The sequence below is a fragment of the Dipteris shenzhenensis genome, chromosome 31 (genome assembly GCF_047967505.1).
Source record: "Dipteris shenzhenensis isolate YYH24624 ecotype China chromosome 31, Dip_SZ_1.0, whole genome shotgun sequence".
NCBI classification, from domain to species: Eukaryota; Viridiplantae; Streptophyta; class Polypodiopsida; order Gleicheniales; family Dipteridaceae; genus Dipteris; species Dipteris shenzhenensis.
In genome coordinates this window covers 11621807-11635464 of record NC_141626.1, presented here as the reverse complement: position 1 = coordinate 11635464, position 13658 = coordinate 11621807, and the positions used below count along the sequence as shown (strand labels likewise).

At 41.7% G+C, this 13658-nt stretch overlaps 1 protein-coding gene across 1 annotated transcript; it reads right to left on the bottom strand.

Moving 5' to 3' along the window:
* Window positions 1–9115: 9115 nt before the first annotated feature.
* LOC147881025 (uncharacterized) lies at window positions 9116–10836 on the bottom strand. Its single transcript, XM_087370125.1, has 2 exons — window positions 9979–10836; window positions 9116–9643 (listed from the first exon to the last, which is right to left on the bottom strand). Exons 1-2 carry the CDS (start codon window positions 10433–10435, stop codon window positions 9360–9362), a joined length of 741 nt encoding a protein of 246 aa, XP_087226251.1. The 5' UTR covers window positions 10436–10836; the 3' UTR covers window positions 9116–9359.
* Between the last annotated feature and the right edge of the window lie 2822 nt (window positions 10837–13658).

The following is a 13658-nucleotide window of genomic DNA, read 5'->3' as shown; positions in this document are numbered from 1 at the left end:
TACTAATTGGGGAGACCCCAAACCTATCTCTAGTGGAAACAACTATCCCCAAAATGGTGACAATGCAAATCGGTCCAACATTATAAGTCACTACATTATACAAGATGACTAATACATTTCGGTCTACCAAATGGCACCGATTCCTAAAAAAAGGGGATATATGAACAACCTGGACAAGAGACCATCCATTCAATTCCATATGTGTCAAGGGCCACACCTAACCAATGAATGTCCATATAAGGGGCAATCTAATCAGCCAATCATATGTGCACCAGCATCTAATACACCACTGCCATTGTGCACTGCGTGTGGTGTAGACCATCTTTTTAAGGATTTCTCAATGAGAAGGCCATCTAAGTCCACAAGCCTTAACTTGTTAAGCATTGGGAGAGGCCAAATGTCATCAATAGCCTTGAATGTAATCATGAGGTTGCAAGCTAAATCCCTTAATAAAGAGTTGCGCAAACAAGTCAAAAGGGATAAAGCTAGCACATCACAACCTAAAGAGGCAACCGAATCAGCACAAGTAGGCACCAAGGGTGCAACAAAGTTTCGGAAGGGACAAAATAAGGTCATCATCCAAGATGGGTCGGATGAAGACACGGCCTCCCTAGCAACATCCTCCTCCTCTAGTGGTACCTTATCAAATGGTAGCATCAAGAGGCACCTGCATGAGGCAAATGAGGCAACGATAGTAGCTTCAACTCATGGCCAAGCCACAACACCTTGGTCACAGTGATTATCCCAACCCATGGGGGGGACGAGCATTTTCCGAGCGAAATCTTCCGAGCGTCCGAGCGAAGGAAAAAAAAAGCTTCCAACTATGCAAAAATATGACAAAAATGGATCAGAAGAAAACATAGTTTCACTTAGAAATATGAAAAGTATTATAGGAATGCCTATTTTATACACGAATATTTATGTGAATCTTTGGGAATGATGAGAACATAATGGGATGGCTTTTGAAGAAACCCACATGTAGACTTCTCTATGAAAATTCCCTTATGATCCTTCTTACAACTTTTTACTTAATAGGGGGTGACATTGAAAAACCTCTCTCACCCTATCTTCATGAAAGGGTTTCTCCAAAGAAAACTCATTGAAGCAAGCATCAAGGTAGTTTCGCCAGCGAAACCCCTTTGAACAAGGTCTTTCAAGGTAGTTTCGCTGGACAGCACTTTTAAAAGTGACATAACTTTCACATCCAATGTCCAAATATAGTCATTCAGCCACTCAAATTGATCGGAAAACCCCATTTGAGCACATCTATGGGGTTATATTTTGGAAAACCTTGCATATATAGTATTAAATATTACATGTATTTTATGAGAGTGATATATAAGCCCAAGTTAATACTTATTTACAGTAATTTAAACTTCTATAGAAACATGTCCATAAATATATTGTTATTAATACTATAAAAACACTTGAAAGATATTGCCATATGATATAAATGTGTTTGATAAGTAATTATTTATGTATAATGTTATTATGTTGAGAGTGATTATGAGGGACGTTTCTTAAATGAATTATTTTTCAATACTTTTTTAAGGTAATAACAAGGGTACAAAGGGATGTCTATGAATAAGAAGATTTATGTTATGTAAAAATGAATGAGTGACTAGTTTGTATATTTTTATGATAAAGGGATCTAGTTCTAATGAAAATAAAAGCGTAAAAACCATGTTTCCTAAAGAAATACTTTTTAAAATCTCTTGAAAAACACGCTCGTATAAACTTGCTCATAGGTTTTTGCTCGTAAAATTGACGCATCCCCCATGGGTGGGGAAACAAGGCCTCACTGAGGCGCTTAAATTGGTATGCAAGTGCCAAGAGGAATGTGAGCAGAGGCTCAAGGTAAGAAAGAGTGCTGATACAATTCATCCAAGACATGAGATAAACACTCAAGCCTCAAAAGCCTTGCAAATACCTGAAAGGGTAGGGTGTGTCATGCCCTTCAACATAGGGATCCACCCTAATGCAATAGATGTTTGAAGAAGTCCCCGCCTTGCAACAACTCAAGGAGGATGACAACATGTCCTTATATGGATTAGAAGAGTCGACATCAATAGGCAGAGAATATCACAATATGGCCCTCGAGACATCACAAGGTTAGCCTCATTCCTATACACTAAGATCGAGATGCCCATTGCGACACTATTACGGGGTGATCCTACTCTATGGAGAGACCTCTCGGATTGGATGAATGGGAAAATAGTGACACCCCAATCCTCTAATCCTGAGAATATTGAATCTCCCAATCAAGCGCTATACCTTCCAAGGGTGCCAGTCAATAAAGTGAGCTAATACTTTGAGAGTGATGACACAAATGCAGTGTTACCCATCTCCTTTGGTGATCAAAAAGCTATGGTAATATTAGAAAAAGGAGCAGGTGTTAGCATCATCACGAAACAATGCTGGGAAAAGTGGGGAAGTCTCGATCGAGAGACTACTTCCTTGGTAGTTAAATTAGATGATGGAGGCATGGCTCATCCCATAGGAATACTCAAGGACATTAAAATCAACACCTTTGGTCTCACATATTGGGTGTGCCTTGTTGTAATGGTTTTTGAAAACAACCCTGGGTATGAGACTATACTAGGGAGACCTTTCTTGCATATGGCAGGATTGATCCATGATTGGCGCTCCTACAACATTTATTTACGGAAAGATCAGCAAGTTGTGAGGGTTGATCTCCAAACATGGAAGACTGTGAACACTAGGTTCGAAAATCTATTTGCAGTTGAATCAGATATCACCAATAGGTTTATGCCACTAAAGCTGGTTAAAAAATATGAGAAAGAGGACAATGAGAAGAGTTTTGATGAACCTTGGTGTGCTCCTTTACCAAAATTAGAAGACTCACTTAATTGGATTCATACACTGGTGGCAATAGATCTACCACCTGCTAAGGGCACTTAGACGATGCACCTTGATGATGAACAACTTAACTCCATTACACCCTTTTACACCATAATCAAATTGAACTAGGAATTGACAATGCCATTGATCCTAACGAGATAGATATGACTCCATCTCAACTCTGGGTAGAGCTGACATTAGTAGGTGCAACATGCCAAATATAGGCCATGGTAGATTGGCAAGCAAGCTATAACCTTATCTCTTGGGAAACATTAAAATATCTTGGTCAGGTATGCCTTCACGTATGTGATTTTGATTCAGTCCATAGAGGGTACCTCTATTAAGGTTATTGGTTCTTTAATGTTGAATGTTTCCTTGGACAATCACATTGTGCCTTGCAAGTTTTTTGTAGCTCCTGCAAGTACCTTAACGGAAGCTGCCATTCTTGGTAAAAGTTGGATCCAAGACACTTACAAAGGATTATTTGGTGATGAATCATCCCATCAAGATGCACCAATCACTAGCCAAGGATCAACATCAACAACTACTTCCACCTCCCCACCTCGACAAAGACGCCACCAAGGAAGAAGACGAAGACAAAAGGCAAACAAGCAAATCTAGGTTCGAAAGGATCTGCTGAAGGCTCAAGGATACGTTGAGGGTGAATCATATTTTTGGATTTCAAAGAAACCTCAACATATACCACCCCCTCCTCTAAACATCAAGCTTCACCATCGCCAGCCACCCCCTCATGTAAACAACAAACCTCAACATCAAAGAAGAAGAAGACACCATCCAACAAGGAAGGTACATTTCCAATGCGTTCCCACAATACTACTCAAGGCCTAGGATATTACCTTGGAAACTCTTATAAATGGGTACCCAAACCTCGCCAGAGCAATCAACAACCCATCCATGCTTGCCCTAATCCTAAATGTACACCATCTCCATTGCAAAAGCAAGAACAGAGCCCCAAATCTATCAATACAAAAGCATCAACAAGTGTAGATGCACCAGTAGTAGTCACACAAGAACCTACTCTGTAAAGATGCCAAGAACAGTGAGAACCTGCTTGCAAGGATAAGGGAAAAGCACCAATGCAGGAGGATCATACACAAAGGAATTCATCTACCTCCTCTCGAATAGTTACACAAGAACAAGTCTGAAAAAGGGAGACAGTAACGCAAGAACCTGCTCGACCGCAAGTCTATCAAAATGCATGTCAATTTATTGCATCATCTTTAAGGCATTGGTAGTAACACAAGAACCTGTCTTGAAACAAGAACCTACCAAGACAAAAGCTGAATCCACATTGGGAGCCACACAAGAACCTTCCTTACTGAGAAATTTGGCATCTATCATCAGGGTAGCTACGCAAGAATCAGCCACACAAGTAATGCCCATCACAATGAAAGTCCCACAAGAACCTTCCAATGTGTACAATGAATTATCCTCATCCCTGACAGCTTTCTCAACTGAAACTTGGGCTCAACAAAAGCAAAATATCTATGAGACATTACAATCCTACTCACATTTGATACATAGAGCATATATCACTTTATTACGATGAGTATCATAGAAGTGGTACATGTGGGAGATCGCAATGTTCAATGGTGCAACACTGACAACAAGAATCATGCCAACAGTAGATCCACAAGAACCTGCTCCTAAAAATGTAGTAGCTCCATAAGAACCTACTACTGGAGTCAAGGATCTCAAAGAACCTCAAGCAACGTTGTTGCCAACGGGATGACAACTGCTTGCCAACAAAGATCTCCAGTAATGTCTTAGTGACTCTCCTTCGAAGTGATTATCAGACTTACATGAGGTCCCAAATATCTATACAATTCATATTCCTCTGGTGATCTACAAAATGATGTTCTTACTAGGTCTGGGTCACAATTGGTCAACATGTCACTGCACTCACCTTCTGATGTACTCATAGGTACTAAGGCCATTTAGGTGAATAGGAACTCGGTTCCAAGTGTTAGGTCTAGGTGTATCCATAAAGAGCAATAAAGTTATAACATGTGGAAGTCCTAGGTGAAAATACGACTAGGTGAAAATAGGCGATCTGTCCTCTTCAAGTCCTCACATCATGGCACATTCAATAAATCACAACTACGTCAGCCCAAGGGCTCCTTGGTCTCGAGAAGATAAGCTACAAACACTATGGAAAGTCAATACACCAATCAACATCAACAATAAATCCCATTAGCAGAGCCAAAACAAAACAAGGCACTAACTTATGCCTAAGTCATCAGGGTCTTGAATTTGAGTTCACACATGGAACGACAAGCGGTTCTCCACAAGTAGCTCTTGAGGATGCATTCAACTCCAAGGTGAAGTTAGTTACACCAATATGGTTTTGGATGAGTTTCTTGTGACCCTCAAAGCTTTCTTCACATTCCTTTACTAACATCACCATTAACTATCTAACTTCTACGCATTCTCTTTTCTTTTTTTTTCTTTTCTTTCAGTTCTAGCTTAGAAGCCTTTCCTAGAATCCCCGTTCTATAAACCTCTTCAACCATAGTCCTCATTTTAGGGGTTTGTATGGGTATTATCATACTCCTCTCGATTTGATGACTCAGACAAATAAAGCTTCAGATGGTGCCTCAAACTTATTGGGCTCAAATACTTCCAAGCAAAGTCCTCGATCAAATGGATTTTAAAGGCACTTCAATGTAGAGAAGAAAGACAAAATGTCATGCACAACTCCGGACATTCAAACATGGCATGACAAAGACATAGTCTGATAAGAATCCATTAGAAGTCCCACTCAAATCAAATATGGGACTTAAGAGGATGCATGAGAATGCACTTTACTTACTCTGGTAACACTAACACCATTAGGATCCCTCCTTCTAATAACTTACCCCTTAGATTTTTCTTTTTCTTTTTCTTATTCCTTCTTTGAATGGTCACAAGTACTCAACTTGGCTCACTCAAACCCTGAGGTGCTAGTTCTAGAAGAATCACTCATCCATACTACATTCCATAACAAGGAGCCACTACATCCCTCTTTTGCAATGGGACCAAAAGAAGATTCAGCCCAGTGCGCATGAAATACTCTTTGCATTATCTTCATTGACAATACTCCAAAAACCATGAGTGTTGCACGATCTAGAGGACTGGAGGAAGGGGGGCATGTTAACTGATTGGTTAACAATATGCCACCGCTAGTTAATGATGTGATTTGATGGACAATGGCAAGTCCGTAGAGCCAGGATTGTGTCTTGGAGCTAGATGGGCCCAAGAGGATGGTAAAAGAATGAGAAGAGAGAGTGGTATAAAGAGATTAGGGTTCGCCCTCCCTTCAAAAGGTTACTGTATAAAAGACCAAGTGGTTGACTTTGACAAGCTCCTTCTTCTCTTCCAAGAGTGTCTTTGGGTGTTCTCTTGTTTCCCTTGTAGTGCCTTTGTGTTTGCCACTCCATCCCCCTTCACTCTTTCCTTTCCTCCTCCTCCTTCTCCCTCCCTTCTCCCCTTTCTTCTCGCCTTCTCCCTCTTCCCTCTTTCTCTTGTGGAAACACATTGTAACAATCTGGGAGTTGCTTGAGTGACACATGCGGACGGCTCATGCTTTGCATTGCTCTCACAAGGGGTAGCTTGGAGTGTAGGCTCCATCGGCATATTCTCTCCATGGCATGTGAGTCACCATTGAGATTACACATTTCTATTTCAAATCAAGGTCTTGCTTTTTAGATTTCATTCAACAAAAGTCAAAATGCAAGGCTGACCTTTCAACGCTTAAGACATGACATCCCATGATTTTCAAATATATGACTGTAGCAAAATCAAATGTTTCAAGCAAGATTGGAGTACTCTTCTCTTCCACACGCCAAGAGGAGATAAAAATTTTAATACCTGGTATGACTTCCATTGAATCATTCAAAATCCAACTTAAATCTACTGGAACATCAACCTCTTTCAATAGGTTGCATTTCATGGATGGTTGGTAATATAGCCTTGAAGCAATACTCAACCAAAGTTCGTGGACAGTTGGTAATATAGCCTTAAAGCCATAACTCAACCACCTTGAGACATTGAGAAGTCTTACAAGCTACTTTGCAATGAGTCTAAGTTTTTTAGGATTGTTGTGAAACTTCCAAGCTGCATAAAAATCAGGATGACGGGTTACAAATGAAGCCTAAAGACTTGCAAAAGTTTTGACCAAATCATATTGAGGTATAGAGCTACTAGCATATCTTTTGCCTACAGCGTTAACCTCTCCTAGTAGAAATTGCAAATAAAACTTTTTATAGGTGAATGCAAAATTGTTGATTTCCAATGTGATAAGAGACCGTGGGCCCTTAAATATTCTTCTACTTGGATAATAAACTTTGAAACTCCCTTCTCTATGGTCTTTCATAGGTGTGAATCCTTACAATAAGAAAGTCAAAATTTTGTGCAATCGTTAAACAACGCTCCCTTATAGACAAAACTATTAGTAGTAACCAAACTTTTTACTAGTGCAATAACAAGGGCTACTAAGAATGGCTAGCCTCTCATGCATTGTAAGGTTTTACCTAGCATTTTCATGTATTTTCAAGCAATCATAGGATGCTTTAAACTCCTTCAATCCAATGAGGAAGGGCACCCATAACTTGAGGTGACTTTAATATACAATTTAAACCTATTTTATCAAGATTAGGAGAAATAAATATAGTGACCGTAAGCTCTTTTCTTAAATGGGAGCGCTTTTAAGACCAATAACTTGCAAAAGAACAAAGGGAAGAAGGGAGTTCATGAGCGACTTTAATAAACAAAGTTATGAGTAAATGAGGGGAAAAAATCTTAGTAAGCAAGACTATGCTTAAGATGCCATCTAGGTTTCGAAAGATGCCGAGAACTCTTGGGTAAACCCATTGCTTACAAAGCTTTGAAATCCCAACCAAACAACAACTTTGATATCAAAAAGGAAAAAATAAATAAGAAAAAGAAATGTGTGTGTGTGTGTGTGTGTGTGAGAGAGAGAGAGAGAGAGAGAGAGAGAGAGAGAGATCCTTTATCTCCAATCACCACCAGATTTCCACCAGGTTCTAAGAGCACCCCGCGCAGCGATGGGAAAATACAAGAGCACCCCAAGTGGATTTCCACCAAGTTTTGAGAGCACCCCCGCGCAGCGATGGGAAAAAGAGAGAGAGAGAGAGAGAGAGAGAGAGAGAGCGCTAACACAAGGGAACGAGGATAAACCACCATACATATAAGAAAACAAATGAAACACAAACTCAAACACAAGGAAACAATTATTTTCATTATTTATTAACTAGTTAGTTTCTTATTTATTCATTTTAAATGTAAAAATTAGAATAACTGATAAAATAAAAATGTGGAGGGGAATTTAAGAACAAATAAATAAAACTAAAAAAGTACCTAAGACTCCGAAAGTGATATTTCTTTAGATTTTCATGTATCCATTGACATTCGAATGTGCCTACTCGATAAACATTCGAATGTCTATCGAGTAGTCATGACTTTCGAATGTGACTACTCGATCGACATTCGAATGTCTATCGAGTAGTCATAGACATTCGAATGTGACTACTCGATATTGATTTTTCGTAGTTCTAGGACCAACTAAGAGACTACAATTAAGTAATGCAAGCTCTTCATAAAATTACTACAAACGTAGGAACACATGCTAATTGTGCAAATGCCTTTGCTCCACACATGCTAATTGTGCAAATGCCTTTGCTCTGCTGTCCGCCTGCCTTAGAATACCTTAGAGATTCAGATGGGTTTCCTGAAAGCTATCATCTCAAATAGATTACTTGGAGCCTGGAGAAGTAGCTCGGCCTTTAGTATTAAACAACTTAACATGGGTTGTAGGTGAAATGCCCATAATGATTTACTGAGAGTATATGTAACAGTGGTTATTTCTAAATACTTTGAACGAATTGCTAGCAGTTGTCAATTGAAGTACTTCACTGAAGGGAAACAGAAATAATTTGCGCTGTACAATACATCAATCACCTGTGTCCACACGCAAGGGTTCCACTTTCAAGTTCACTGATTCTTAAGAAGGTAGCTTTTGACGAATCTCTGTTTCCAGCAGTATCAAAACTACCCTTTTGCAAAACTCGATCTTATACAAGCTGTGGTTGCAGTACACGTTTGTAAGAGTGCATCCAGATTCCATGCACAGGCACGGCTAAATACACACCCACGAGTTCTTAATTGGCAGAAAGAAAGTAGCACCCAAGTTATCTTGTGATAAATCGAAAGCTGAAATCCATTACCAGACGAAACAAAAAATCATCAGAACATATGTACAGTGTGGCCTGAAAAAGGCAAGATGTGTAACTGTTACAGAGTAGACTCATTGTCCTCCTGATTTACTTGTCAATAAGCCATTGACCCTCCTCATCCCCAAAAAGCACAGAGATTACTGATTACTGAGGATGAACGACCAGCACATTTCATGATCCATCCCAATACTTTTAATTACAAACCCATGAAGGCTTGCTTTCTTAGCATATTCGCATATTCCCTCAATACATTAATGAACGATATCTTTGCATTCCACTGTATAGTGCCATCCTGTTAGCAGGCAGCTGTGGCTTTGCTAAAGTTTGAACTCTGCGCTCATGGCCAGAATTTGTGACAGCAGTTTGTCCTGCATTAGAACTCAGAGCAGGATTGCATGCACCAGACTTCTTGCTGCCTAAATTGCGAGCAGCCTTAATCTTCCAGCGATATTCCCGACCGTCTCCTGCAGGTTCCACAACATCGGGGGCAAACCGAACCTTCTTCAGGATTGGTCGTGCCTTTCTATCTGGAAAATGATACACCCATTTGAGTTGCAAACAGTAGCTAGACCACAGACGGCAAATTGGAAAATTAAAGCTCCCACAAGACAGTAATTGTGAATCCATAGCAGCACCAATAAAATTCGTTCTTGTGGAACGAGTACTTTGTTATTCTACGGAATCAGAATGAATCAGGACCTCGAATATGTAGGGGAATGAATCATCACAAGCACGACAAGCGATCCGACTGCAGATCCATGCCAGAAATTGTCTTCTTATACCAAAACAGATGCATGATGCAAGACTTAGGATGATCCTTCCACAATTAAGAAATTTGCTTATGTAGAAGACAAGGCATCACCTGGCTCTGCAGGTAGTGTGGAGACAGGAAGCCTTCGGAAGGAGCAATCAAGCGTTTGAGAATCCTCTGCAGAACCGGTAGACGAGATTCTCGTGAGCGAAAATGCCTTGCCAGCATCATGGAAGACCCTGAAATCTTGCAGACCACGAGCTCTTGAGCTGCAGGCATCGTGAATTCGGATGTCTGTCTCCTCTCCAGAATCGGAGCAACTCCTGCAATCCGAAGAGCAAGGTTTGGGTGTGGGAAGCGAAACACAATCGGAGGCAACGGTGCTGTAATGGCCGGGCGTGGCGTGAGTGGATTGGAATACGTATTCCCAGAGCTTGTGCTTGCCGAGGGTGAGCAAAGCAACACTGCCGGAGATAGCGAGGACGGCGAGGAAGCCTACCGCTTGAGAACCGAGCTTCCCAGGAGAGGCTGAGGAGCAAGAATGCCAGGAGGAAGAGTCTCCCATCATGCGCGAGGGAGCTGGAGAGCTAATTAGAGGAGGGAGAATGCGCGGCGAGATCAAAAAATGCTCGTGCGATCGAAGAGATGACGGAAAGGAAGAGGAATGGGCCGGAATTGGAGCTTGATGCGAGCTCTGGAGGGGGAAGACGACGGATTTCTAGAGATGAAAGCGGAGCAGACGAAGTCAAGGGAGGCAACGCAAGCATGACTCCATCGTGCACAGTTACTCAGTTGCAATCCGGCTGTCTCTTCGCAGCTCGCGACCTCGAGCTTCAACTCAATTCTTGCTTTTTCTTCTTGATGATCGCGATGCCTCTCATTCCGTCTCTTTTGAGTCTCTTCCTGGTTCTCCCTCCCCCAGTTCTTGCTCTCGCTTCCTCCTCCCAGCTTTCATGGCGTCACTCTCGATTCTCGCACTCTCTCCCCCCGCCAATCTCCTTCTCACCCTCCCCTCTTGCCTACATCATTGTCCCCGCCGAACGCATTCACTCATCATCACGAACCCCCCAAGTCCTGACTCCCGACTCCCACAAGTACGCATCGCCGTCACTTCCTCATCACCATCACCGCCAGCTTTCTCCCTCCTTGCTTTTCGCATGCTCGCAGACTGCCCCAAAGTTCAAAGCATTGGTTGCAACTCTCTCTCTCTGCTTGCACGTCCCCCTCCCCCCACACACTACTGCCAAAAGTTCAAAGCATCGGTTGCAACTCGCACACAGCGGCTCCCATCGCCGCGCCGGCCCTTTTCTGTGCTTTGTGTGCACTTGGAGCAGATTCTCTCGGGCCCCAAGCTCAAAGCAACGGCGCGAAGTCCACCTCGTGCAAGCTGCAAGCCTGCATCCGCGGTGTTCCCAGTCAAATTCAAGCTTTATCTTTAGTAAGTATGAGACACGAGGTGTTCTCGGCAACCGATCGCAAGTCGGGTAGAAGGCAGGGGGGACCCGAGGGCCCCCGACGACTTTGGACGATCCCCCATTGCTTCTCCTGCTGAGTTTCGATCCTCTATTTCCCACTGCGGTCGTCTGAAGCCGGAACTTTTCTTCGCACCCAATGAAAGTTCGGAGTCGCAACCTTTCCCCGCAACGAACTTTCCATCCCTTTCCCCTCTCTCTCTCTCTCTCTCTGCAAATCCAACCGTGTACAATTCCCCCTCCAATCTGTCCGCTAATGCCCGGAACTTCCTCCCGCAACTCCTCTCTCTCTCTCTCTCTCACTCCAAATCGAACCGTGCACAATTTCCCCTCCAATCGGTCCGCTTTTATGCCCGGAACTTCCTCAACTCTCGTCCCTCTCTCCCCAAATCCAACCGTTTACAAATTTCCCTCAAATCTGTCCGCTTATGCCCGAACTTTCCTCCGCCTCGTTTTGTTTTCTCCCCACTAGAGGCGCCCAGATTCCCCCAATCTTTGATTCAGTGCGTTCCGACCTGCCAGAGCTGTCCAAACGTTTGCGTGCGAGCTCTTTCTAAATTCTCATTGTCTCAAACGATTGGGAAGGTGCGAAGCTCCAGGCAAACGATCGGCCGCAAAATTTTTCAAGGAGAAGAGTTGATAATCCATGTAGCTGATGTGCCAAACCTTAGTGTACTATGTTGAAGCATTTTCTAACGAAGGAGAATATCCTTTCTTCATACCTTTCGTAAAACACCCTCATTCCTTTAAAAAAAAAATTCCTTGTCTCATTTCATCTTTCCTTGCTTACAATATAGTGGCACCTTATGTGCTTAAAATATAGTGCCACCTTGGGCGGTTGGCCGTTCGCCCACCTGAGTTGCTTGCCTGCTTTCGATTCCCTCGGGAAAATCAGTTGTTTCCTTTCAGAGTAGGCCACTCGCCTTTGGCCCCTCGCAGTTGGCCATGTGTGTGTTTGTGGGTTGTGTGGGAAAAAAATATACAAAATGTATGCTTTTTTAAATAAACAAGATGTTTACTTCAACAATTTTAATCAAAGAACAATACATCACGAATACCATAAGCTTCATCACTATAATTAATGACCACCACTAGTGCTTGGTCATGACTCCTCATGCCGACACTAAGGCACCAACCTAAGATGGGAATGACAAGAAGGCCTCAACTAATTTCTTACACAATAAGCGCAATGGTGACCAAACTATAGCCAAGTTGAGTCAAGTCAACATGAAAGTTTTACCAAATATAACTAGGTTTCCCTCCTCGTTCCCCAAAATAGCAAGTGCCTATAGCCCCTTAAGTCTTGTTCTAATAGTGGGAAACACACATATGAGTAGCTATAATGAATAAGTGATGACTTCACAATTAGAGTTTTAGAAATGTTTTGCCTACCAACAACTTGCTATTTTGTCGACGCATATACCAAGCTTTCAATGATATGTAGAAATTGTCGTTGTGGAAAATGTACATCAATTAGCACAAAACATTTTTTCAGTCATAACATGTGACTACTAGTTCACTGAATTGGAATTTCATGCTAGTGGAAAAGTCCAAGGTTATATAAGCATTGACTAGCTGAGAACATGCAAAGGTGAGAGAGCCACAAACATGAATACATAATTCTTGACAATCTAAACATGATGTATAATTAAAGGAGACCATATCCCTTTTATTTCCTGTCTTGTATAATTCTTGCCAAAACCAATGCAATTTTTTTGAGATGTTGCCCTTTCTTTTTCATTAGGAGAGCTTCCAACTCAAAACGTGCCCCAATTGACCGAATTTATCTACATCCAACCAACATTATCTTGTATAATTCTTGCCAAAGCCAATGCAATTTTATTGAGATGTTGCCCCTTCTTTTTCATTAGGAGAGCTTCCAACTCAAAACATGCCCCAATTGAAAGAATTTATCTACATCCAACCAACATTTTCCACATGCGAGGGGCTACATATGTGGCAATCTCCTACCAAAGATAAGCTATCATAAAGCATTCTCAAGCAATAACTATCCCAATCCAGTACTCCCTTATTAAAAGACACCATAGCTCATGATTGAATTGGCTCTAAACTTGTGTTGATCGAATCTTTAAACCCCCTCTTTTTTTCATGCATTCCCTTTTGAACATGAAGGACTACTCACATGGCCTAGTGTTCTACTCAAGAAACAAAGGGATTCCACACAAGTACCTAAACACCTCGATACTTCCAATGATAAGCTTCACCATATGGAGTTTAAGGTTTATGTTTTCTATCTCAATCAGTGCACTCTATTTTCTATCCTTAAGGATTCAACATTATGAGTACATGCTACATGCC

What these genes read in the sequence shown, in the direction of transcription:
- LOC147881025 (XM_087370125.1), bottom strand. Translation starts at nt 10,435, where the DNA reads ATGATGGGAGACTCTTCCTCCTGGCATTCTTGCTCCTCAGCCTCTCCT. An exon ending in CACACTACCTGCAGAGCCAG is followed by an intron (nt 9,644 to 9,978) that starts GTGATGCCTTGT and finishes ATCATTTTCCAG; the next exon opens with ATAGAAAGGCACGACCAATC.